The 27,855-nt window shown below is 40.9% G+C and overlaps 2 protein-coding genes across 3 annotated transcripts; both read right to left on the reverse strand.

Moving 5' to 3' along the window:
* Positions 1-1,237: 1,237 nt before the first annotated feature.
* Positions 1,238-10,408, reverse strand: tmem87b (transmembrane protein 87B). 2 transcript variants are annotated; one of them, XM_062401231.1, is made up of 19 exons: positions 10,240-10,408; positions 9,316-9,376; positions 9,134-9,225; positions 8,900-9,034; positions 8,746-8,799; positions 8,416-8,587; positions 7,785-7,846; positions 6,932-7,115; positions 6,728-6,827; positions 6,533-6,626; positions 5,761-5,834; positions 4,822-4,928; positions 4,608-4,666; positions 4,419-4,522; positions 4,255-4,325; positions 4,091-4,161; positions 3,904-3,956; positions 3,773-3,803; positions 1,238-3,067 (listed from the first exon to the last, which is right to left on the reverse strand). In XM_062401231.1, the coding sequence occupies exons 1-19, from the start codon at positions 10,387-10,389 to the stop codon at positions 3,026-3,028; spliced, it is 1,716 nt and encodes a 571-aa protein (XP_062257215.1). In that variant the 5' UTR covers positions 10,390-10,408; the 3' UTR covers positions 1,238-3,025. The 2 variants fall into 2 exon arrangements, with proteins under 2 accessions (XP_062257215.1, XP_062257214.1); XM_062401230.1 differs by lacking the exon at positions 5,761-5,834 and adding an exon at positions 6,106-6,179.
* Positions 10,409-11,715: 1,307 nt separating this feature from the next.
* On the reverse strand, positions 11,716-26,408 carry mertka (c-mer proto-oncogene tyrosine kinase a). Its single transcript, XM_062400860.1, has 19 exons — positions 26,189-26,408; positions 24,819-25,134; positions 24,629-24,729; positions 24,364-24,534; positions 20,522-20,608; positions 20,324-20,439; positions 20,050-20,239; positions 18,670-18,815; positions 16,290-16,425; positions 15,748-15,898; positions 15,198-15,286; positions 14,822-14,917; positions 14,643-14,723; positions 14,466-14,558; positions 14,251-14,369; positions 14,052-14,161; positions 13,784-13,943; positions 13,005-13,141; positions 11,716-12,495 (listed from the first exon to the last, which is right to left on the reverse strand). The coding sequence occupies exons 1-19, from the start codon at positions 26,274-26,276 to the stop codon at positions 12,057-12,059; spliced, it is 2,826 nt and encodes a 941-aa protein (XP_062256844.1). The 5' UTR covers positions 26,277-26,408; the 3' UTR covers positions 11,716-12,056.
* Between the last annotated feature and the right edge of the window lie 1,447 nt (positions 26,409-27,855).

A 27,855-nucleotide genomic window follows, 5' to 3' on the forward strand; every position in this document is an offset into this window, starting at 1 on the left:
TATGACCATTGTGTTACTTTCAGGTCAGACAGAAGTACACATAACAAGGATGGCCTTCAGCAGTAAACTCAATCAAGCTGCACTCAATTATACACACTTATAGAAATAAGTCCCCAAAGCATGCCTGATTCTTTTCATTAATAGACCCATTAATTATGTCTAAAGAAATCAGGGGAAGTTAAAAAATCAAAAAAGGAATGTTTTGTGACATTGGTGACATCATCGTAATAAGTTAATGAGAAAACTGTTAAACTCAATGAATCAAAAACGAATACATTTGTTTTGCAGGTAACTTCAATGTAAAGCTGAGAGGAACCAGATCTCTCTCATTATGAGCCCACACAGCGTCTCTCTGTTTGAGTGTTTTCCCCTCAAAGACATAGTGATGGTTTTATTTCCTCAACCACAGAGGTTATATTTTCACCCGTCTGTCGGTTTGATTGTGAACAGAATCCTGCAAAAACTCCTAAACATATGTTTGCTTAACTTGGTGGGAGGATGGGATATGGACCAAAGAAGCACCCATTCCCATAGGGCGGCTGTGGTTGAGGGGTAGAGTGGTCGTCCTCCAACCTGAAGGTCGGCAGTTTGATCCCCAGTCTTATCCATCCGCATGCCTAAGTGTCCTTGGGCAAGATGCTGAACCCCTTTTTTCCACCACAGTAACTTGATATAGTTTGTCACTGATCTGGACAAAGGAGCGGATCTAGGAATTTTTTTCATCACTTTCTTTAACATGGGGTGATGGGATCCTTTGTGGGTATTCAGCATTCTACTTTCACAACTGTGTCATCGCAGTTTAAGTTTACTGTTTGGTCTTTTAAATCAAATACTGTGGCCGATTTCCAAATGTCTCATATTTTACTTAGAGCAGTACAAGGGTTCTTAAAAGAGTCGTTAAAAACCATCATCACGTCATTGTGCAGGCCAATTTCTAAAAGTCAAACCAGAATGGTCTCCATAAAATTACTTGTAAAGTTGACATGACAAATTTGTTGGCCTGTTTTTATATGTTCTGTTGTTTCAGCTTCTTAGTTACCAGCACGGGGCTAAAGGCTTGAGAGAAAAAAATATCGCAACTGGGCTTCCTTCAATCTTGCCTGTTAATATTTCAGTCCGTGCGTTTCATAGTCATTCATCATCATTTTCCTCACAATGGCCTTTTCATTCAACCGATCCAACCTCTCAAATCTGGTGTTTGCAAGACAGCTTAAAAAAAAAAATCAGGAAACAAACACTCATGTGTATTCAATTCATATTTAATCGGATTGTACAAACTTCCTGAGAAGGAAGAGACAAGAAAACTGCTGGTATGAAAAGTTAAAGCCCAGCTATTCAACACTCGAGAAAAATAATAATTTAAAAAAGTCATATTATCCAGACACCGCTCCACCTCTGGAGTTATGAAATAACAGGAGTGAGCCACGACCCATCTGTACAAATAATCAAAGGTCCACTGCAAGTGTCTGCAGTTTTATATAACAGGAGGACAGCTTTCCATCGTAAACACAACTATTCCATGTATCCAACTTCAAGAAGTGACACTATAAACTCATTCCGATGATCAGCTTGTGCTTGTGCTAACCACATCACTTTAACTAGTGTGTTATAACATGGGACTTCCCGGACAGAGGAACTGCTGTCACATTTACTCGAGACAACAAACATGAAGAAGATGACGACAGTGTTTCCAACTCCAAAACCACTTCGACAAAAACACTGCACCAGCCATTTTTAAAGAGAACCATACAAAATAAAAAAGGTTAAGACTTATCTGAAAGAACATGAGCGTCATTAAAGTGTCTCTGAAACCAACACGATGATGTCATCGGCAAACATGGCAGGGAAAGGAAAAAACAAGCTGTAGTTTGCCATCTGCCTAATTCATCATAAGAATGTTCAGGATCCAAGTCATTAAAAATCATGGAAGCACACATCGTTAACACACTTGGTTGAACGCACAGCTTTAACAACTTATAAGTACACTTGAAAAACAAATAAATAATTAAATTTACCAGCATACAAACAGTATATTGCTCCTTATTTTAGAAGACACGAAACCAGGCCACACACACACCTACAGTAGATTCAAAACATGACTGCAAACCAAATAGACGGAAAACATTGGACTTTCATCTGTAGAAATCACTGGTTTTTGCTTCTCTCAATCATTCACACATCAATACTGAGGATGCTGGGAAGATTAAATCCAAGACATGAACAACAGTTTTAAATACTCTCAGATTCCTGAACAGATTAGGGCCCTAGACAAGAACAACATGTAGGCACAGATTTGATCTTCAAAAGTGCATTAGAGCAAATGTTGTGTTTAAAGTTTTTGAATTTTCTTGTCTCAGATTTGAAATGGTAGCAACAAAACAAAAAAAGTATTAATCAGACAAATTCACATGTAAATGACAGTGTAACTGAAATGATTAACTTTTGCAAAATTAACTGCTTAATTATTTTTGGGGAAATAATCAAGCAATAAATCAGTCATGTTGTTATTACTCAGAAAAAGGCTGTTTCATCAGTTGCCTGATCATGGGCCTATATTTGTTTTAGTTTTTTTTTACAACCAACCAATTATATGCGAATACCATCAAAAAGACACTTAGTGTTTACAAGTTAAAGTACGTCCATGCATGTGGTCCTTAATTAGCTGATAAAATAAATTCAAATGACATAGATAAATACAATGTGTCATACGAAAAGAACGATTCTCTTTGGAAAGAAAGCCTCAGAACTGTTCTTATTAGGGAAATGATGAACCAGTTGGTCAGTGAAAAGACCCTTCTTCCTCTGGTTCAGTTCTTCAGATGTTGAGGAAATGAGCAGAGCTCCTCCTGAATTGCGACCTGCACCACCTTGTGAAGTAGCAGACATTCAGGAGGATCCCCTGAAAAAGCTAAATGGCACTGCACCACCACCCAAATGGAAACCCTGGAGAAGACCCTGGTGCTGAGTCAGCGACACCTGCTTCTGTTCTCCCTCCATGTCAGCCGAAGGCCAGCAATGTTCTGTCTCACTCCAGCTTTGACATCTCATACTTTGTTGTCATGATTTCCTGAAAAAAATAAAAGAATATAAACTGTACTGTTTTCTATTTAATCAAATTTGAATTTTCAATTGTTATTGCCTTGTCGATAGAATATGGAGAACCACAAGTAATGTTGTCTGTCAAGGTTTTCTTTCTCAGAGCAGTTTACCACTCAAATTTATCTACGGCTCCTTAATTTCAGATTTTATCCGCTAAATTAATGAAAATTGGGTGAAAAAGCTGCCACCGGGTGACTGATGCAAACTTAATTAAAAAAGAGGATTCTTGTAAAAAATCGTCTTAAACATCTTCATGGTTATGCACATGATGTCATGCTGAAAGAATATGGCTAAAGCATTTCCTAAACTAAAACGTTGTCATCCTCACCAGCTGATAGAATGGAAAAGAAGAAAAAAACATTCATCTTGGATTGCAGTGTAGAGCTAGTGTAACGAGTACAAAAAAATCCCCAAATTCTTTAACTCCACAATTTATTATGGAATGGGAGGAAAAACAGACACAGTGGCCTCTAAGGGTTGAAAGGTATTTATAAAAGGCGCCCTGGGTCCAGTCACTGCGTCCTAAAGTCACTACTAATACAGCAATGTAAAATGAATCACAATCATGATGCTTTCTTTTTCACTCTGTTTGTTGAATGTTACCAAGCTCCACCAACTGTGGTTATGTGTTATGACTACATCCTGTTTTGAGTCTTTAAAAGTGAGTTCATACCTCGTCTGAGTCGAGCAGGACTGGAAGAGCTCTGCAGGAACAAAAAAGGACCAAAGAGACACTGTGTTAGAATCAAAGGTCTGAAAAAAATCTCACTGGATGAATACAAATCAATGTGATATGATGCTTACACATCAGCAAGAGAGCTGGGAATGTTGTCCTCCACCCACTTCAAGTCATCCTCCTAGACAGGAGAAACGGGGTTTAAAAAAAAAGAGGTCAACACTGCCATCTGCTGACATGTGGACTGCACTTACAACTCCTATTGTGTGTTCCTAATATTCAATACACAACACCAAACACAACTGGGTTACTTACTGGGTTTGTTTCTGCAGGCTTCACTGTGCCATTTGTATCACTTTTAGTTGATCTCAACTTAATGCCATCTGCTGTAAATTTTGAAAAAACAACAAAGAAAAATAAATATAGCAAGTGTCTGCAGTGTTCAGGTCAAATGTAAGATGTATGTGAGGTTGCTGTACCAAGATTTGAGGAGGTGATGAACTCTTCGACCTCATCGTCTGAGTCATCAATGAGAGGTGTGAAGGCATACCTGTGGAGGATGGATGTAGTGATTAATCATAAAGTGCCAGTAAAGATAAGAAGTGTCCCATTCAGTTCATGTTGTTGAAATCTAATGTCTTGCCTTTGGTTGTTTGCAGATGGTCTCCATAAAAACATAATGACGAGCAGAATGATGGAGAACAGGAACCTCCAGAAAGCGTCTTCCACCCACAGCTCGATCCAATCCTGTACACAAAAACAAATATCAATCAAACTAAAATATTAAATTCTATTTATTTTTCATGATGAATATGATTAAAAACATACTCACAGACTGACAATCTGCAAGACGGAATTTCTTTGTTGTCCAGGCCATGAAAATGATGGAAGCTGAGGAAAGCCAGAGCAAAGTTGGAGACACAGATCTTCTGTTGTTTTGAAGAGACTGAATGTTTTTACAGGTTTTATAAACAAATAACTAGAAATCATTACAGAATACTTACAACACTCTAGTCTGCTTTAAACTGTATGGTCGTACCACTTACCAATCACAGCAAATATCAGCGTGTTTGTAAAGTGCCTGTAGAGAGACAACTTGACAGGGTTTCTCCTCAGCTTCAGCGTCTTGATGGTTTGTGCCAGGCTGACAAAGATGTTAGTGGCAGTCAAGGTAAATATGTGGGAAACATTACACAGAAACCATTGGACCTTATAACCTCTACGTGTGACTAGATATTGTAGATCCATGTTTTACATCTGCCTGCTTAACATATTTAATTTTTGTCCATTAACTGACTCACAAATGAATGAAGTAAAGAATAGAGTGGTCTCTTCACTTACCCATTATAACTAAGTATCAGAATGTATTTAACCGTATGTGTGTGATCTTGATTGGAAGTGGTTCTGACTCAGTTTTGTGGCTGTCTTATCTTTACAATGAGATGGAACCACATGATAACAGCATCAATTGACCCTTTAACAGTACTTAAGTGTACCTAATTATGCAGATTAATAGTAGCATTATTTTAAGCTAGAAAAAAAAAACAGAAACAATTTCCCAGTCACTGTTTCTAAATTTGAAATACATAAACCCATAATGCATAATTCCTACCTTAGTGAAATCCATATTAATTTCACCTTTAAACAGGAGGACGTGTAATGGGCTTTGCCGGGTCATGCAAATCCTTAAATTTGCCCGTTCAGACCTAGATTGTCCATTAATATCAACAAAGCAAAATAGCACTGGTTGTGTGAAGAACAAAAAGAGACGAGTGCAGGAAATTTGAGTTAAACCACCAACCAGAAAAAAAAAAATCACTTCTTGCAAAACTCAGTAGAAGATGTATGATTATTAAAGCAAGGCATATCTTCAGAGATGTGAACAGCTGCTGGTCAACCTATCCTGGTCTAATCTGGGCCTGTGTGAAGGAGGAGAGGACCAGAGGTGAACCACATAGGGAAAGGTTGTAGGTGCACAAAAGGATATCCACCAGCATAGAGAGGAGTCAAGCAGAGCCAGGGGAATGTTGGCCAGCAGGGCCAAGTCAGAGTCTTTCGCCTGGAATGGAGGGCAGAGCACCACAAGAGGACACAGGGACAGATGTGACAGATGTTGAAAAAATCCCAGAGAGGATAGATGGTACAAAAAAGAAGCAGCACAGGAAGTAGAACTATAGGATCATTCCAAAAAGGGGCAAAGAGGAAAATCACCAAATCATTCAACCCAAAAATGCAAGAATGCTCAGCGTCACTTGGGTTTAATCAACTAACAAACATGTCCGTTTCGTTTGGTATTGTCTGTGGTGCTGAGGTGTACACTCTGGAAGGATATGAACCAGATGGCACAGGAGTCAAGCACAGCCAGAAAAATAGCTGTGATGAGAGAAGGGCCATTGTCTGTACCCTTGATTTAAAAAAAAGAAAATACAAAAACTGAAAAGCGAGTTTTACTATAACAAAAATCTGACAAACCACAAAGCTTTAGAACTGATCATTTAAATCAACAACTGGTGACATAGTAAGTCAACTCACTGATCATTAGAAACTTGATCAAGATCATCGAAAAGTTACTTTCAATTTGCTAATTAACACAAGATCTCAAATTTCAGTTTGCAATTCCTCTTCTTTAGATCAGAAATGTATACAACTGTAGGTTTTTATGATTTTTGTTCAGATAATATTTAACCTCTGGTTGAAGTTCGTTACTATAACTAATATTTCCATAGACCAATATCAATGAAATAAATCTCTACTTACCCCAGTAATCCTCAGGACACCTTCAATGCTTGCAAAGGCAAAGTAAAGGACACCAAGCCCCACGACTCTATGCATCACTGTCCCCAGCCGAGGCCTAAAACAAAAAGAGAGCAAAATAAAAAAATATTTTTTTACCAGATTTTTTCATTAAACAAACTGTATCCTGTATCTGTTTCAAAGTGATTGTTGACATACTTTACAATTCCATAGCCGAGACTGACGATGATGACGAGCAATCGAGCCAAAGTCCTCTTCAGGGCAGAGACCAGCTCGGCAAAGATCAACAAGCCTGAAGCTAAGCGCCACAGTCACAGAAAGAAAAAGAAAAATGAAAACATATTACAAACGAATATCCAGATATCTCAGATGAAAATGGTTTAAATAATATGTGACGCTCACAAGCAGAGCCGACAGCATTGGTGTTTTCGTATTCAGCGCAGAAGACGGCCATCTCCACCATCCCGAGGAATATGACGCCTGCGATCCAGAACTGGATCCTCAGCAGATCCTTCCAGTAGCACGCTGCCCAGGCAAACCACAGCAGGGCATAAAGGATGTACACGATGCACATCACCATGTAGAACTACATGCACACGGAGAGAAAGGAGAGAGGAGTTAGACCAAAAACACATGTGGGAGCAGTTGGTTTTCATTAGCTACAAACCAAATTCCTCAAAAAATTGACAATTTGTCCAAAACCATCTTCAGTGGGCCGACTCTTCATCTAGTTTCAGGGAGATTTACGAGGGTCTGTTAACTGTAGCACACTTGAACATAGTGACACTCAGAGACACATTTGAAAAGGAAGTATTACTGTATTACTGAAAAGGAAGTATTACTTCCCACGTAAAGCGGCACATGATAGACCAGCAACCCTCCATGCTTTTCTGATAGTTGGTGAACACATTCAGTTTGTAATTTGACAAGAAACTGATCTTTATCTTTGAATTCAGATGTTGCTCTTGCGTTTTGAAATGTCACCCACATCCTTCCCTATATTTTGAAATGCATTGGGCTGACCAGACTTACAACTGTATGTAGCTCTGCATTTTAGGTGAGCTGTCCTTTTAAAGCAGTGGACACATTTGTTTGTGTTCTGTAAATAACCAGTTCATTTATAACATGCACATACCCATAACAGTAAAACCGAATCCTCCTTTATAGCCAGGAAAGAATTATGGACATATAATAACATTGTACATGTATTTTACAAATTAGTAAGTAGTGTTTATGGCATAAATCATCTACTTACAATCATGAGAGGCCACTCTGTGATAGAAATGTAGCCATGGCTGCCTTTCATCACCACGTTCACTGGAAAAACAAAACCCAGACAGTAAACAAATGAAGTGTGACAGTGTTTCCCAACAAAAAGTTAGCTGGTTGTGACGAGTCCATTAATCTAACGCTTCAGAGTCGACTGCAAAACAGCTCTGCATTCACAAGCCAGCTTCTGATTAGGGGAAATCATTTTGGCACATGAATGCACCACTGTGGCAAACTTTTAGATCTCATTCAGATCTGGTTTAACTTGCTACCTGAGTGAACACAGCTAGTTATACACTGAATGCAGCCTTAGATCCTATCACTGGGCTGGTCTGGACCACATTCTATCTCTGTATAAACACATATGCATCCTGAGACACATATGAAGGGCCGCCTAATCAGATTGGGTGAGGAGAGCATCATTTGGTCTTAGAAAACGACACATGTGGCTATTTGCTAATAGAGAAGGGAGTGTGAGAGCTGATCACATGTGAACACAGGAGACACATTCAGGACGTATTTTGATGCCAACTGTGAACACGCTGTCCGGTGGTGATCGGATCTCTCAAGATTGTTGAGATGCTCATAATGTCATTACATCTTCAGTCAAATCTCACCTGTTAAATTCCAGTGAGCGTCCTGTTTACTGGGCACAATCTTAACAACCAGCAGGTACGGCCCATCCTTCCACGTGGTGGCAATGACGTCGTCTTTGATGTTTACACTGGCATTCTTTGTGGCGCTGCTGCTCTCATACTCCTCAGTAATTAATTTGATTTCATTTTCATCCTGCATTGTTACAAACAAAAATAATTCAATGTAAATCCCTTTTTTCAAAATAGTTCAATCCAAAGTATGTGGAAACTATTAAGGAAAAAACACATTAAATAAGACATGTTTTCAGTTTATCACTTCATGAATTCAAAAAGATAAGTTTATTTTCTCACTGGCACTTTGCCCTTAGCAGGTGGAGTAACTGGACGTGGGTCTGCTTTGGCTTTCTGAAAAAAATATGGTGTTATTAGGTTATATAATACAGAGATAGATCGTAAGTAACAGATGTGTGTGACAATACTGAGGAGACTAAATAAACAAACTTACTTTGAGCATGGGGAAAGCGCGTAGTGCACTGTTACACGTCACAGGCTTGTACTTGTGTTCGATGAACTCCCCTTGTCCGAGGGGACTTGGATCCAGGCCCTCTCCACGACTCAGAGGTGTTCGCTCATACATTTCCTGCACACAGTGGCAGTCCCGGTTCAACATTCACAAACAATAGTGTCTAGGCTGATACACTGACTGGTAATTAGTGTGCTATTAAGTTCCTGTACTTACATCAATGTTGCTGAATTCATTGTGACAGGGGTAGTATTTTAAAAACCAGTGAATGGTGAAGGTCACCTCCTCGGGACAGCCAAAGAACAGAACTAAAAAAGAGTGCAGAGGACACAAGTGACGATAAACACAAGGGACTAGAATTATCGTGGTGGGTTGAATGCACACTTTCAATGTCTTACCTTTCAATTCAATATCAGTGTCTTTATACATGGATTTTCTTATCAGCAGTGGTCTTGAGGTCTGTAGAATAAACACGGTTTGTGAGCCGGAGGACTGGTTTTCTTATCAAACAGGATATGGTTAGATGAATGAACTGTTAGTGCACGTCCAGGGTTCAGACTGGGACCTCTCTGTGTGGATCTGACAAAGTGGAAACTATAATGCTGCCCTTGGTTGTGTGTGTGCCTCTCAGCACACATAATACTCCAGGACGCAGACGACAGTAAAGGGGAAACTGAGACTTCACACTGCTTAAATTATTGATCAAGGCTTTCTACCTCTTCTTGGATCAAGTCTGTGACCTGGGTCTTATTGCTCATAATCAAGAGGAAAAGGTCTGATATACAGGAGTGAATAAGTCCACTGTAGATCATATTTCAGGCTGTGTTTGACATGTTAAACCCATGACGCGTTGCAGGGTTGTTAAAAAGGAAATACACAAACCCTTTAAGTAAACCATATCCCCCAGTTCAAACAAGGATGTGGACTCAGGTATTGCTTGAGGCGTGGAACCAGGATTAGACCCGGACATACACTGTAGTTTATCTTGCTAATTCGGCTAAATGGGAAAACAATAAACCTTTGAACTGCTGTTTAACATAGGCTGTGGGAGCTAGTTAGCTAGAGCTCATCAGCTTCTCTTCTCGGGCGAATTAGCCAGCTTAACAACATGCTCCACCATTTCTGTTTAGCGCATCTTGTCAAAATCTATGAAGGATATAAAGTGGAGTGAACGTTAGTTTATAGCGGTGACGTTCACACGGGACAGATACCACGACTGGGTCCCACTCCCACAGCTGACATGGAGCAAGCATAACAAGGCTAACGTGGCTAACGCTAGCAGCCCGGTGCTGTGGATATCCAGCAGGTTAGCTTCTACTCACATTTACAAGGGTGTTCCTCCACAGTCCGCGCTCTGGAGATGCAACAGCCGCGTGTATGGAGCTGAGTAAACCCAGGAGCAGGACTCCCCACCCGGGGAAAACTCCTCCGGTCGCGCCGCTCCACGTCCTCATCCTGACCGCGGCAGCCATGTTCACTGTGGAATCCGAGGCCGAGCTGCAGGGGGCGCTGTGAACGCAGCATCAGTCTTGACTATCACATTATGACAGTACATAGAATAAGACTGATCTCTATTTTAGAAATAGTCTAACATGGCTCCACAATTGCTGTCAGGCGTCACACTGACTCTTACATTCGCCCATAATAAGCTGTGTTTTTACGAGCACGTAACCAAATAGGCCACACCGCCTGATGATAGCTACGCGGAACTAAGCACTTTAAGAAGATGGACAAATTATCGTGTGTGTGTTCGTTTCATTTTATGCTGCCAAAAGCAATACACACTTCAGAGAAAATATGTTCTACTTTACTACCAGTGTTGGGAGTCATTGCGCAGTAATTCCACTACTTTAAGTGGTAACGAGCATGTAACGAAGTATTTTTTTTAATCAATTAACGCAGTTACAATTACTGAAATTTAAATGAGTTCATTACTCGCTGCGGTGATAGACTGCGGTTAGAGTCAAAGATGAATCAAAAAAAGATGAAATTATCAGGTGCACAATTCAGAAAGCACCACAAAGCAGGAGATCCGCAGTCCACTTCTTCCAGGATCTGGAGCAGCAGCTGGAGGACGAGCTCAGCTTGTAGGACCTGATGAAGCGCAGGAACCAGACATAACGTGCATGGTGAGACTGGAAACAAAGACATATTTGTAGTTTGTGGTTTCATTTCTCCTTCACCGTTATGATTCTAACATGCGGTATGTGCTGTATGTAGCGTTCATACAGGTGACTCTGCAGCAGTGACTTTGTTAGTCCATGTTACTGGTAAGTTCTGACACTTTACGTCTGGCCGAGGATCCCAAGTGCCTTAGAGGAAATCAATCATATCTTAAAATAAATGCCAAAACATATGGGAGCCAATGTTAAGTGGCTAAAACAGGTGTAATATTATTAAGCATTATGAGTAGATCTCCTGAGATTTGGATAGTCTGAGGTCGTTTCAGTTTTTTTGGTTCAGGCATTAATTGAGACTGTTGAAACCATCAAAGTGCATCGTAATCAAAGCCTTGGTACAGTTTCTGCATCTCTTGAATTTCAAATGGTTCTTAATTTTAATATTTTACCAACATTTCTGAGGTGACAAAAAAACGATTACATCTCAGTTTGTGCATGAATCCTGAAATATGCTTCTTTGAAGATGACTACTTTTTTTTCGATGCCAACTTTTAAGCCTACATCTGTAGATTTCTACTTACATTATTATTAAAGTACATATATTAACAAATCTCTTCCTTGGGAGCTTTTCACCAGCTCAAAAATAAGTCCCAGTTTAATCATCAAGTTTCAAATGAGTCAGGGAATTAGTCTTTTATATTTTCTTAAGTATAAGATGACTTTATAAATGCTCTGTACATTTCTATTTACATAGCAACACACAATTCAGCACAGTAAACAATTTCACAGTTCTGTGCATCTTAAGCTTATCGGAACATGTGCAAGAACACGTAGACAACATTCTTAACACTGACGTACAGGTAGTCCACGTAAAGCATGAAGCTGCTTAAATAACAACACTACAGAAAGTCCAAACCAGGAGACGCCGAGGCTCTTCAAGTGTAATGAGGCAACATTTTTAGTGCTGAGGCCGCAAGGTGACAGTTTTATTACAGTTTTAATCTGCTGGGTACCGAACGTTAGAGCAGTAAGGAAGTGTCACTTGAGATGTGGTCAATCCCAGTGTCTCCGTTTGCTCGACCTAAAGCATCACTCGACAGAAGAGGAGTGTCCGCTGCAGAAGATCTCAGGGAAGGATCAGAGGTGATCACCACCACGTAACGATCATCGCCCACGTCTTCCTCGTCCTGCACGCTCCCGTGAATGTCCACGGTGACCACTGAATTTTCTGCAGCCCATTGGCTGCAGGATGGGGACGAGCTGAACACGGGATGCTCTGCAGGATGTGTGTCACCATCGAAGTCCTCTTCAGGAAAGCTGGTGTTAATATAGATGATGTCCTCCCTGCTGGAAGACTCTGGGAGCTTGTCCGTGAGCTTTTCCAACATTTCCCGCAGTTGGGGGAAGAAAGGTCGGTCCAGTGGATCGACCCTCCAGCAGCTGTACATGATCTCATACCTACATACAGTCAAATAAAGTAAGTTACTACATTTATACATCTTGATGCTTTTTTAAATACATGCATTGAATCCGAGCACCGCATGTGGAGGCATTCATTTCAGTTCAAAGTCAACTTATGACCACACTTTGCAAGCTGTGTGTCATGTCTATGCTTTCCCTGCAGATGGCAATGGTGAGCAAACATTTTTTTAGAGAACCTTGTTAGCTGGCCTAGATAAAAGTCATAAAGAACTAGAAGCAGTATAGTTTTACTAGCCTCTTATATTGCTGTATATCAGCTGTTCATGGGCAAAACAACCTATAGGTGCGCAAGGTTAACCTTGAGGTTTGCTGCAACACAAAAGTAGGAAACTACATTCCAGGGTATTATGAAATACAAATTCAATACATGCAGCTTAACCACAGACATTTAAAAAACATTTAAAAGTGTTAGTACATTAAATTCAAATTATTATTTTTTATTTGATTTTCAATTTCCATCCCCATTTTGAAGAGTCTACACTCACAGTTCATCCAAACAGTCTGTCGGTTGTTTCAGTCTGTGTCCTTCAACAAGGTAGTCGTATATCTCATGGTTTGGGATGCCCGGGTAGGGAGTCATGCCTCGTGTGGCGATCTCCCACATGGTGATGCCAAAAGCCCACTGCAACACACAATATGAATTGTAGTTGATACATCATCATTTGGAAAAGTTTCAGCATTTGTCCCATACTGTGTTAATTTCACTTCACCTTAATATATGCTGAAGGGAAATGTACAAAAAACGACAATGTTTAGAAAGTATAATCTACCGTTGTATAATCTATCTATTTGTAGTTCACTATAAATGTTGGAGAACTGTGAATGGGTTCAGCCTCTGTTTTTATTGTTAAGTCAAAGTTGTGAGAATAAACATATCAAGTACATGAATTTAAGGAAACTGGTTGTTAATCACAATGTACAACGTTAAGAGTCCTAAAATGCATTATCTGAGAAAGAACGGGAAAGTTTGAGTGATACAACACAAGGATAAATGATGTCTGAACAACTGTCAAAACGAGTAATTAGTGTTGAGTAAATTCCGATGACAGCTCTGAGTTAATGTCAGGACTAAAAGCGGTTCCGAAATCTCTTACAGCACTTGATGATTGAAAGAGAGAGTGAAGATGAAGGATCAGTTCTTATTTCAGTGACTCTAAACACTCTTGTTACAGGAGGGGATTATAATCGGATGGATTCACGTATTTCATTACCGTGACTTCAGACTGACAGTACAGAACAGACAGGAGCAGATGGAAGTGCTTACCACATCACTCTTTACAGTAAAAACTCTGTCCGCCAGACTCTCCACTGCGATCCATTTCACGGGCATCTTGGCTATCCGGCCTTGCCTGTAATAATCTCCACTGTAGATCTTCTTCGATAAACCAAAGTCTGCTACACACACTGTCATGTCATCACGCAGCCTAAAAGACAAACAAGGAGCAAGATGAAATCAGGTCAATTGTCCCAGAGATGTTTCACCTTTAATCAATACGGGGCCAATACAAAATAATGCTGGATTTGCAACCCACATGCAGTTGCGAGCCGCCAGGTCACGATGTAGAAAGTTGCGTCCACTGAGATACTCCATACCCGAAGCAATGTAATCCATGAACTTCAGGAGTGTCTGCGTGGGCAAGAACTATGTAAAGAAATAAATACATAAGTTAACTTTATATAGCATGATGATAAGATATTGTATAACTTCTGTATTTCAGGCTATAATCTTGCCATTGGGCTCTCTCCCAGGCGTGAGCGCAGCAGGAAGCTGTGCAGATCTCCGTATCTCATGAATGGCAGAATGACCATGGGCTTGGGGAAATGTCCTGATCCAACTTCCAAGCAAACAGCTACGGATGAGAAGTGAGTAAACACAGATAATGTAAGTCTGTGTAAATGAAAACAGACCAGAGAAGAGTAGTGGGGTTCGGCAGTAGCACTCCTACCGAGCAGTTTGATGACGTTAGGATGGTTGAAATCCTTCATGCAGGCCGCCTCATTCAGGAACTCTTCAATCTCCCTGGTAGAGAAGCTGTCCACTGTTTGAAGAAAGACAAGAAAGTTAAATATTTACAAGTCTACTTGGTTTAAAGTTTAGAGATAACCAAAGAGTATCAGCTCACGTTTCATCGTCTTCACAGCTACTTTTTCCGATGTTCCGTCTGGTTGCTTCAAATGTCCCTCCACCACCGAGCCAAACTCACCTGATAAATGAAACCAAACCATTGATACTCTGCAAAGCAGGCGTCATATTCACTTTCAATCTAGATATCACAGCGTGGAAAGTAATCTGGTCACTCACCCTCTCCAAGAATCTTCCCTATCGAGAGCAGGTTCCTAATGACCATCACGTCCTGAAGCTTGGCCTGGAGCTCATCGCTTACACCAAGGTTCGCAACTGCAGAAAAGTGATTTAAAAATCTGCTTTAAACAGTGTAACATAAATGTCTACATATATTATTATTCCTCCCACAGTTAAACAACAACAATAATAGCAGGACATAGGACATGATTTATGAATTCTGCAGCAGAGATCACAAGTTCTTGTTTACAGCACATCAACACCAGCATTGGAACTTATCAAAAAAGCTCTTAAATCTCTGATCTTAGAGGAGATATCAGGAAAATGTCTGGACTACAGTGCATGTCTGACAGAAGCTTCACATGCGAGGACATACGTGTGACTTCTATGACCGATCGATTGTAGGATCTCTGGGGTTTGTACTGGACGACAGGCTGCGGCTTTTCTCCACCTCCGCACACCTGCCTGCAGGGGGGGACAGGGAAAACAAGGAATGTTGATCAGTGAGTAAATCCTCTCACTCAAGTGTTAATGGCTCTGTAATCCCACAAAACACACAGGCTGGCATTTAACCTAAGAGTTGGTCAGAGTGAGACAGCGAGTTGTTTCTTTCCTGAATGGGTTCAGATACTGTTTTCCTATCTGAGCAGCAGCCTGTGACACATTCCTATCCGTTTCCTGAGAGGCAACACTGACTCACACACTTCATAACAATGAATTCCACGGAATTGAACAAGTGGTGGTAAAATGTTGCTCCAGCTGCACAGTTATTACTGGTAACGAGGATCGATTAAGAGGAAACAAAGGCAGTTTATTAACAGAATTTGTTTAAGTCCTGTGCAGAGAAAATAGGTCACAAGTAACACATCTGAGTAAAGTTAATTCAATCAACACTGTGTTTGCACAGAAGACTGAAGTCAGCATACCCAAACCAAGAGTCAGAAGTCCGGTTGTGTACACAGATAACCCCCCAGAGGACGATGAGCAGGAGGCAGAAGCCACACACCACTCCCAGCACGACGTACACAGAGTCTGGGACCCCAGTGTCAGGGCTGGACGATGGGTGCACGGATGATTCTGAGAAAAAAAAGAAGAAACTATAAGCTTGATCAGTTTAGATAAGATTAGATAAACAGCATTCAAAAAATGGGATATCAAAAATCCAATACTGAAGATTACATTTCGAAGATTTCAACCGACTAGAAGTACTGTCCAGTGGCTGTATGCCTCTTCCCCAAATTTCATGCCAATCCATCATAGCAAAAGATGACGGAGCCACTCACACTGCCATCCCTATAGCCACAGCAATAGTAGCCTTGCTAACAATACAGTATAAAGCCTCCATAGGTTCTGTATCTTTGTGCAGAGCAGTGCTCTAGAATAGTACAATACATCAGCGGAAGAATGTTGCCACGTTTAAGAAGTTAAAATTTCCCAGGTGAGGAGATAAATCAGTCGAGCAGCTTACTGTCTTCTGGCACAAACAGCCAGACCCGTGGGCTGACCATGCCGCTCCCTGCCTGCGTGCACGCTGCCACCTCCACACTGTAGGTTGTGTTGAATTCCTGCACAGGTACATAGGCTGTGGTAGTGTCACTGTGGATCTGAAACAACACACGACAATAGACATCAGTTCAAATCCGTCCATAACTGTGTAGCTGTTATACTCCTGAGGATGTGGAGTTGTGCACACTGCCCCTTTATCTTCTACTATATAATTTAAATGTGTTGTGATTTTATTTATCTTACAAACATATTGTGAGATTATTCTGTAAATTTGAGGGGGAAATGTTAAAGCTAACGTCTCCTTCTGATTTAACGAATTAGAAACTCAATGTTGTCACTTACTGGAAATAAACATTTTTTTGTAAAATCCCTGTGAGCCGTAAACTGGGAATGTTCATATATAATGAAACCTACATAAAAAAAAAGGGAAGGAGACAGACTCTCTGTAAGTTCATGTGCTGCAATGTGAGGGAGCATGTGACAGACACAGCCCTGCATTTCACAACAGTGCACGGTAGCATCTGGGTTTCCTCTCCGTTACTAATGTGCTGACAAGTCCGAAGGAGAAAGCTGAACACATGATTAACGATCTGTCACGTCTGCGCCATCAAACAAAGGCCAACGTGTGGTTGTGCGTTCTTCCAACAAACACAATAAAAAAAATAAAAACATTTTGAATCAACCTCAAATTCAAGAAGAAGATTATGGCACCACCACCTAAAAGTAATAATTCATGTTTCTATTTTATTCTGACTTTCAATCTTTAAGGATTTTTTTAGGAGCGGAAGAATTTTAGGAATTAACAAGTCATTGCTGATATTTCTAAGTCTTAGACAATAATGACATCACCATGTGACTGGACGGCACTTTGGGATACGTATTCTATTCACTCTGTAATGACTCAAGCCCATGTGCCCATCGAAAAACAATGTGGGTTGCCAGTTTTCACACCATCAACTTCCTTTGACTACTACTACAGACAGGAAGGACGGGAAATGCTCTATTGTATTCTAGACCACTAATGCAGTCACAGAGGTACGACTACGCACGGGCAGCATCATGGAATAATGGCACACACGTTTCACATAAACAAAAGAGCTTTTTATAATACTATACATTGTTGCGACTTAGAAAGTGTTTGTAAAATAACAGAAGATCACTTCTCGGAAATTACTTTCTCTGCCTTCTTGCTTCTCGGAACGTGTGGAAAAAGTGTCGTTGACCGACAATTAGGAAGTTGACCTCTGGTTCAGTGGGCTGGACAAAGAGACGATCATGTATTCCCAGACTCATTCTTCTCATATTTGTCATACAATAGTAATTGTTATGAAAAAGGTTAAGAAAAAACTATTCTCTGACATAACAGAAAACTCGAAAACAACATCATGAACATGAGCATTAACAACTGTTAATTTCCCCAAATATACGATAGGAGGGGAAATATACTAATGTTCACTATCAATCAATATAATTAGTTTTTTTAAACATATTTTTTGTTTGTTTAGAAATTTAGAAGTTGTTGCCTTCCTTTTGTTGTCATAACATCATGATTGTGAGTCTCAAGTGCATCCAGCACATGAGATGCTATAATTAACATCCAGCTCTCTTGTTCTTTATACTTCCTCCAGGGAGGTTCTGTTTTCGTCTCGTTTTTTTTTTTCTGTTTCTCTATCAATTCGCAGGATTACACAACATCTACAGGACAGATTACCACAATACTGGGTAGAATGAGGCGATACGGGAAAAGAGCCTGTTACATTTTGGTCTGGATTCCGGTCAGGGGTGGATCCAGGAATTTGTTTCCCCTTTCTTTAAAACTTCCACATAAAACGTTTTTTCTTGATTTATCAGAGAATAATTCATGGACTTTGATGAAATAAATATCAGTCCAATTAACATGCCTGTTATTTTAGTATGTTTACTTTGGTGCAGATCCAAATAAAAATCCTGATCTAGTGAATATAAATATGGTTCTAAACAGCCACTGTTAGGCCATGGCAGAGATATCTACTCCTTGTGCCCTTCTAGTTTAAAAAAAATATCTTCAACTGCTTTACCTGATCACATTCATTGTTTTCATAAAATTGTGTTACTTGTTCCAAGTGTATCTCACTGATATCTGCTTCATTGTTAACTTTTTAAAACCCTTATCAGAGATGCTGTTGCTGCTAATGCAAACTGTATATTTACTCGCCCTGTTATATATACAGGTAGCAAATTTGACACTGCTGTTTGGAGTGGTATAGTTGTACATATATGTTTGTATGTATATTTATATGTATGCAAGTATGCATTTTTATTTTGTACATTTGGACTGCTCCATTAATCGGTTGCTGACTCACCTTTTTCTCTTGCATGCCGTGTCTGAGAATGACATCGTAACCACGCAGGATGCCATTTATCTTATCATCTGGAGGAGGCTTCCACCTGATCACCAGCCACGACTCGTTCAGCTGTATGGTGAGGTTTCGGGGATAAACCGATGGCACTGAGAATGTGACAAGAAACGCAAAACAGGTGTATTTAACAAAGACTTCAAAGGAATGCCAACCAATAAAACAAAAATGCAAAAGAGAAACTAAAATTGGGCCTCAATTGGAATCTTTGATTACAGTTTGGAATGTATTTATTTCCTGGCAGAGTGAATCAAATCTTTGGACTAAAACGTCCCCTGTAATGACTCGAGGAAGGAAATTGAAAGCTGTTCCACCCAGAAAGGACTTTTTGTTTTCTAAGGGAGACCGCTCCTATTTCCTATGTGACCCCCTCAGGAAAACAAAAGAGATTCAGTGGATACGACTTTCTTCTGAAGGGGATTGGCCTACAGGAGTAGAGCAGGTAGTTGTGCAACTTCCGTAAATTCCACTTATTATAGGCTGCTACTGCAGGGAGGCTTACTCCAAGAACTTTTTGCTTGGGAAAGTCGTAGGACTAATTACATAGTGTCAGTTCTCTGGAACCCAAACAGGGCTCTGCAGTAAAGAGCGGGAGGCAGGAGCACAACATGGAGATTATTCTTGACGGTGAATAGATAGATATAGTGATGTGACCATGGATCGTTTCCCACTGATTCAACCATGTATCTATTGTAACTGCACTCTGCAGGTTTATCTCCATTGGCAGATCTAGGATTTCTCTGAATCAGGAACCATAAAGGAACCACAATTTACACAGAGGGGGCAATTATATGTCCAACATCCATGCACAATTTCTGATTCAGTAGGGTGCACATTTAAGCCATTCACTATTTACCGTTAGCTCTGAAGCTTTTAGCTAAACCTCACATCATTGAATATATTTTTTTCTTGTATAAGCACATTCAGCTTTGACCATTTAAAAAAAATCGTAGGACATTGTCATATTTATTGTTTGCAGTGGACTAATAGGTCTTAGGAAGACTACTGACAGGACAGGGGCACTTCAGGCTACATCCCCACTACTAGATTTTCATTTGGAAATGCATCAAGTGAGCTATGTATACACATGGTGTCCACACTACTCCAGAGTAGTTAAGAAACGCGTTTAGAAACACTGCTGTTCCCATTTCAGGTTGAAAACTCCTTTAACAGCCGCTTGCTGATTGAGTCTTTATGGTCATGACGCAGCCATCATCAAGTTTTCATCACCTGCATACCTATAGAGCATTAGTGGTCATGTGATGTACGTTTTCAATGGGGGGTTAGTATGGTCGGGGAGTATTGTTCCATGGTTCCTGAACACACCTCCCTCTGTGGTGTTGCTCTGGATCCACCTGCTGACAGGAGACACTCCAACCTCATTGCTGCAGGACACACTCATGTTGTACGGCGTCAAAGCCTGCAGCCCAGGGATTTCCGACTGGAATGGCGGCACTGTGACGTTGACAAACCTGGTGGTCATCACCTCCCCCTTCCGCCGACTCACCTCTTTAACCTTTAGACAAAGCAAAGAACACGAGGATCAGTGGGAGAACATACCAAAAAATGGCCGCGCTGCTTGTGCAGATGTGGAACTTACCCTGATGTGGCATTTGGTGAGCGGAGAGTAACCATCGTGACCAGGGCTCCAGCTCAACAGCAACTTATTGGACCGGATTTCCAACACAGTCACGTTATACACAGGACTGGGAAGTTCTACAAAGCAACATGAAAAGCCCTATTTATAAAGAGAGGTCAGCTTGGGATGTGTAAAAGCCTTGTGAGGAAGAGGTTTTACCTTTAATGTGGATATTGGCTTCTCTGGAGGTGGTGACGCCCTTCGCGTTGTAGGCTTCACAGCTGAACTGAGTGTACTTGTCCACACCTGCAATGGACACATCGGAGAGGACAATGTAGACCTTCAATGTTGTTTCAATTCGGAACAACTAATTCTCGAGGTCGCGATAGGACTAAATGTTTTTGCAGATGAACCTTCAGGTCAGCTGTTATTTAACATTTCACACTGCGGAGAAAAAGTCAGGAAGACACAATCTTCTGCGGCTCTGCATTTGGTACAATCTCACTAACAACTCGTTTCAAAAAGTGCTATGTCAGCCGCAACAGCGAAGCGAGACATGGGATGACTCATTTCTTCATTATACCTCAACAGGTCACACAGAACAGCCTAATATACAGTGAGCCCCAACTGAGTCCCTGCAGTGTGTGATGTACCGTCATAACAATCCTTTTGCGCCGTCTCTTTCCGTGGACACACAATTCCCGTCTTTCAGCGGCCACAGATCTGCCCAGTTAGGATAGGACTGGGACAGCTGCTGAATAATGTCCCTTTTGTACTCTGTTTTCTAGTGTCTCTGTCTCGGAAAAACCATTCCACAAAGCTAAACACAGCGCAGCCTGAGAGATAGGACGGGAGCCGAAGTTGTTTTACTTACGTTCTGCAGAATAAGAAATCGTCATAAGTTTGATACCACTACTATCATTAGCTTTCCTTTTCTCTGGTCAGGTGCGCTTTTAACTCCAGACAATGAACATTTGTCTGTGTGTAAAAAGTTTGAGCCTTACAGAAAACTCATCAGATTAAATCTATTATAAGAATTTGGTTGATAAATATGAATATATTTTTCAAGTTCTGACGAAACTAAATCCACCACGCTGTGCACATGCACGGACCACACACAGTAGCTCATTTCAAATAGCAAGGCAAACAGATGGCTGGGTCTCAGTGGGAACTGAGCAGGTTTGTCACTCGTCCCAAATGAAAGCTGCCTTTCTTATTTAATTTCAACAACCGCAAAGGCACATGAGGAAAACTGGCAAGCAAGTTTTGACAATTCTCCTCCCCCTAACGGCTTGCGACATTGCTGCATATAGCTTGTTGTTTCCTTTTTGTGGCTGTGCCATGCATTATTGATTCCTGTGGTGACGGGTTTTCATCAGTGTTGGGGAACGCTTTTTCCATAACACCGTGCAGAATAACGCGGTGCCCATACGTATGAGATCAGTCATGTTAAAATATGGCCAATAGTCCAATTCTCACAGAGCTGCATTCATCAATATAAGAAATCTTCCTGATGTGGTCTCATCTCATGGCTCATTTCAGACACAAACTCTTTTGAAGTTATACATATTATTTGTTCAAGATCTACTTTTTCTGCTTAAACGATACTTTGCAAGTATATGTCCGAAAAGTACAACAACGACAGAAAGGGAAAAATAAATTAAATATAATTAAAATTAAATTGATGGGTCTGCCTCTCATATGCAAACGATGGAAGGGATCAGTAAATGCAGAGTAGCGAATGAGCTGTAACAACCAAATGTATAATGTGGACGTCTTGCAGGGTAGATCCAGCAGCCTGTAATTATCAGGTTTGGGAGGGCTCCAGCTCACTCAGCTGCCTGGCATGTCTATGATAGTTTTCCATTTATATTTTTGGCCAGTAAATATAGTCACAGTTTACTCCATCACGTTACAACTCAGCCTACAACGTCTTGCTTTTTCTCCATCTGTCTTTTTTGTTTGGATTTTCAATAGTAAGGTGCCAAACCTGCGTTCACCTCCACTTCGGTCTTCCAGAGACAAACTTTCTTTAGAGACAGAATCTCTTTAGTGAACACATAATATCCGGATTTGAAGCTTAATGCACGATAAATGCATGAATCCTTAAATAAAACCTACGTCCTTTAACACAACAAAAGCACTAATAATATTGTGGTTTCCAGCCTTAATCGAATAAAAGGGCCCTGGACTCATAGTATGCATGAGAGGAGTATGCAGCAGAGTGGGTTTACACGGTTTTATTGTGCCAATGTTTGGTGGCGCTCAGAGCTCTGGTAGCCTGCAGGATGCCAGCCTCTGTGTCCAGGCCCCTCCCTGTTGGCCAGTGGGCCGTTCGGTGAATGGGGTCTTTGTCCGTGGGGTCAACCCCCGAACAGGATCGCTGTGCAGCCATCGCTCTTCACGCCAGGCTCAGGTCCTTGCACATGCAGGACCAAAGCAGAGTTCTGAACCTTTACCCTCTTGGCTTTGGGCTGTGTCACCACTAAAGGACTACTGCAGCAGCGTTTGTAGCCTGAGGCGGGCGGGAGATGAAGGGTTAGAGCCCAGAGAGCAGGAGGGTTACGCTTCTAATAACAAATGTTTGCTTTAAAGAAGAGGCCATGAAGGGGGAGTTCACTTAAAAACAACATTTTGGTAACTTTGCTTCTACTTCTTCAAAGGTTAATGCTATATCATTTCAAGAAAATGCCACGTTCACTTTAGAGTATAACATGATAAAAAAAACTTGAATCTGAACTGATGTTATAAAACTAGTCTGGACTTTTCCTTGCAGTGTATTCAGGAGTGTTTCAAATGACTTTGGGGACCCCAGGAAAGAGGGACCGGGTTCTAAATCAGACAAAATCAAACCAATCATTCCAGTCTACAAAAAGCTTTGACAGAGAGTTATTGCACTCACTGATAAATATCAGTCCCAAAACCATGCTGATATTTTCGTGAATTATTCTTTGAGAAATGAACAAAGCTGATGGATTTGCTCAGAAATGTAACCCAAACCTTCCATCAAATTCCAATATAATCCGTCCAGTAGAAATTGTGTAATCCTGGTAACAAACAAACAAACACGTTTTTTTCCGTGTGTCACATAAAGTAATCACAGACTGTGAGTGAATGACCTCTGTTAACCATTCAGCGGTTAGGCAGGAGGCCTCCCTGACAATGGTGAAACATGCTACTGCAGTAACTAGGGTACAGACGCTGAGGCAGCAGAGCCGAGGCAGAATAGAAACCACCAACGGAGCTGAGTAAGACCACCTCCATGCTTTGTCACCACTATCAAAGAGCCAGACGTCGCTTAATCTCTGCTGATAAAAGTCTCCACATTCAAGTGCGGAGGAACCAAAGAGATAGCGCTTAATTGGTTAATAAGTCATTTCCACTACAACATTTTACACAACACAGTTCCTCTAGTAAAAATGTTTTTTCTCCAACAAATATAAAGTTTGCTCAAAAAGAAGTTTCACAGATGGATGAGACTTTAATGGACCTCTTCTTTTTTTCCTCCACCATGGACAGATATCAAGAAACTAAGTGGAAGGTTGGGTACAGGTCGGGGATGAACACGTCAAATTTTGATCCACATCGGGGGTAAAATCCAGATGTAATGAATCTCCTGCCGGGAGTCCAAAAATATCACATTTACAGGGATGTGAGGTTGAGTGACCTTGTGCTTTAAACCTTTGGCCACCAAAATGTAGTCAGTTCATGTTTAAGATATCCTGTTACTGGAATGGGACGGACGACCATGAAAACATAATCCCTGGAGTAACCCGGAGGCAAACCCATCAACAGAAAAACAGACATTAGTCTCATTCTGAGCATTAAATTGCTATTTTCTTCAGAGGTCCTCACTAACGCAGGAGGAACAGGAAACAAGAGGGAAGCAGTGAACAATGCAGACAGGAAATTAGGACTTCATCGACTATAATAAGCATTTGATGTCCAAACTAAGAATAAAGTTGTGAGAGGGGCTCGACAGTCATGAAAACAGAATCTTTCCTACACAATGAGATAACCTGTGAGAGAGAGAATAGGAAAGGTGGTTGTTGGTGTCTCACCTGACACAGAGTAGCTGATGGATGAGTTATGAAAGTCACTATCAGGTAATCCATCACGGAGCCAGCGGATCTGAACAGGGTCCGGGGGTCCCACTGCCTCACACGACAGCGTGAACGGCGCGTCTCTTGTTATGTTCCTGTCCTCGGGTTGATGGATAAATGTCGGTAGCCCTGCGGACAGATGTCAGGGGCGGTAAAGCATCAGGAAAGAATGAGGGAGAAGAAGAAGCTCCTAACGATGGTGTCTCCTCATGTTAAAACTCACCATTCACCTCCACGACGATTGGCTGAGACTCCACCAGCGTGTTGCCGATGCTCAGCCGGCAGCGATACGCCCCAGCATCCGTTCTCTGCACAGAGTTGATGCTGCAACACACGAGGACACATCGTTCTATAAACACAGCCTTACATATACATGCACTTTTTAAAAAATTTAACCATCAGGCTTCTTGTACCTGACAGTGGAGAGGAGAGTCGTGAACCCATCTGTGACAGTCTGGAGCTCGTTGATCACCACCTGAGCGTTTGCTGCCAGGTCCTGGCCGTTCCTCACCCAGTAGATGGTGGGCTCCACCCGGGCGTCAGGGATGTTGATGGAGCAGTTGAACTTGGATTCGTGGCCCTCCGACAGCTGGATGGAGCGGATGGTGGGTTTGAAATGCAGCTGTCGGAGCTGATCAGGGCTCAGATATAACCTGGGAACTCTGCCTGCTATCACAACAGGCTCGGAGGTCCTGATTGGTCGGTGAACCCGGTTCCTTGAATGTTGAGCTGTTTGTAGAGGAGGACGTTAGGTTATATTATAATAACATTGAAAGACAAGAATATATGAGAAACAAATAAGGGGTTCTTTCAAAGTAAATAAAAACAAAAATCACAAAATAACTTTAAAAATTTATAAAACAAATCAATAAATTACAAACAACATATACACCTTTAAAATATTATAAAAAATATATAATCGAATTAATATCATATACGAATCAAGTCGGTACACTAGCCACACGAATATAGTCTTTTTTTCATTTTACAGTAAGAGCGGTTATTCATTAATTTCCACTCTCCAAAGAGAACCTCAATGGATTTTTTTTACACAAATATGTCCAAACAGATTATCTTGTTGTTTTTTTTTGCCTTTCTGAGGATCAAAGATTTCACATCCAAAGTGACTAGGGATATTAAGTTCATGACCAAAAATTAAGTAAACAATACTGAGTAGCATTCAAAGAGTATGGTCAGTTACTATCAGATTTAGACCTTAAACTTGTTATTTTCTCTTGTCAATTATTCGGTAAAAAATAGTGAATGTTATTGTTAAAATCAATTTGTATTTTATTTATCCATAGATTTTTTCTGTGAATATTATAAACATCTGAGAAAAACAAGTTCTTACATTTGAGAACCTGGAACTAGTTGATTTCTAGTAAATTAATACCAAAAATAACTTAAATGTTTAACTTGTTATCAAATGGGATGGATTCAATTTCTGTGGTTCACCAATTAATAAAATAATTTAATAAAAGAAAATCTGTGAGATTTTGCCACAAAATAAAAAACGCTCCATCCACTGAATCATGCTGTCTGCAGGTGAATACATCACACTTTATAACTGTCAAAGAAGTTACCGTAACACACACGTCAGGGCTTAATTTATTTTTCAGATGTTTTTGTTTAAGGCTTTCTGCCAATAAATCGTATATAAATTCAAAGTGATCTGTTCCAGCTGCAGAGATCTTCTCCCTGCTGCTACTCAAACTCGCGTAAAGACTTGAAATCTCACACAAAATAACAAATATTCAACCCATGCAAAAAACAAACAACTGACCGCAGGCAGGACTCCACACGAGAATGGCCACTATGGTCGACGTAGAGAGAAAAAGTCCAAACCAGCCTGGAGTTGGATTCTGTGCCATGACCCGAGCTGAGCTGATCGCTCCTCGCCGCTGCGCTCAGGCGCGCAACCGTGTCCAAACGTCCACCTCGTCTTTTTAAATTCCCAGCGGATAAAACTGTGATGCAGCCTGAACACTGACCGACATCACGCACTGTCGAGGCTTCTGTGCGGAGAGTTGTTGACCCACGATCCCTTTCAGCGGGAGAGGAGGGAGGGGGAAAGTGTAAAGCCCACCTTTCCCGGCGCGTCAGGATCCCATGGAGGAGGCGGGACTCAGAGTGAGGAATTCGGCGAAAGACTGAAGGAACCCACAAAAACACGGCAGTAAAATAACAGTTTCAACACAACCCTCACAGCTTCACTTGACTTTGTGTGTTTTTATCGTCTTAACTTTCTGTTTGTTCTATCTTTGAAAAGGAGGAAACGCTACGACACAAATATGATCTTTTAAAATGCGTTACGCACATTCATGCAGCCTACTGACACATATAATTATTGTTCTCTCTCTTTTTTTTTCTTTTTTTTTTAAATACCATTCAGGAGAAATACCAATTCCATGCAGCACAGTAAATCTGTGCAATTCCGCCACCACGTGGTCGAGTTTGGTTTGAGCTTTGCCATAGTGATCGTAGATAGATAGATAGATAGATGTATTGGTCCCACACACATGCATAAACACACGACATGCAAATGGGAGGAAATTTGTTCTCTGCTTTTGACCCATCTGGTGAACACAGGAGGACACACAGAACAGTGGGCAGCCATGCACAGCGCCCGGGGAGCAGGTGTTGTTGGAGTAAGGTGCCTTGCTCAGGAGCACTTAGGCAGTGGCGTGGGGTAGGCACTCAGACAGTGGGGAACAGATCCAGGTGTTGTCCGTCCAGGTATGTTTTTGTGTTGTCACTCCGTGGAGTCGAACCAGAGACCACTGTTGGATTCTCTGCCCATAGTCCAACTTTCTGCCACTAGTCCACCGCCTCTCCCATCATGGCCAAAAAAAGGTGAATTGACATAAATGAATAGCTGGTCTAGAATTAAACTACCTTAATTTGACTATTTAGTGTTTTATTTTTAAATAAATTGCACTTTTAGCTTCATGCAAAAGCATTGTGCAGCAGAGTCTGTCAAAATGACCCTATATCCACTCATTTAGTTTACAGAATGTCTTTGAGTTGTACGGTCAATCTGACAAACATCTCCTCTCTTCCCGTTTCAAATAAATCAAAGCAAATAAATGTCACATTAAGTGGCTCCCGAGAGGTTTTAGGAATATCACTTACAAGACTCCAGGGCCTCTGGCTCCTTTGAAAGCATCTCTGCAGATCACTCTGAGGTTTGGGTTGATCTTTAACACTCTAAAAAATGAAGGGGAGGGGAAGAAACCTTAGATTCAAGAGGAGACATGACTGAAATTATTTATTTTGGGGGGGAAAATGTGATGTGGGATAATACAGTTTATCTACCTTTGTCCTGTTGAAGGAGTGGTCTCGCATTTCTCTGATCCCCTTGTTATTCAGCTTCCTGGAATCAGTCACAAGGTCATAAATAAATGTGCATAATAAAATAAACATTTATTATCTTAAAGGCTTGAATAACTT

The sequence above is a fragment of the Platichthys flesus genome, chromosome 12, assembly GCF_949316205.1.
Source record: "Platichthys flesus chromosome 12, fPlaFle2.1, whole genome shotgun sequence".
NCBI classification, from domain to species: domain Eukaryota; kingdom Metazoa; phylum Chordata; class Actinopteri; order Pleuronectiformes; family Pleuronectidae; genus Platichthys; species Platichthys flesus.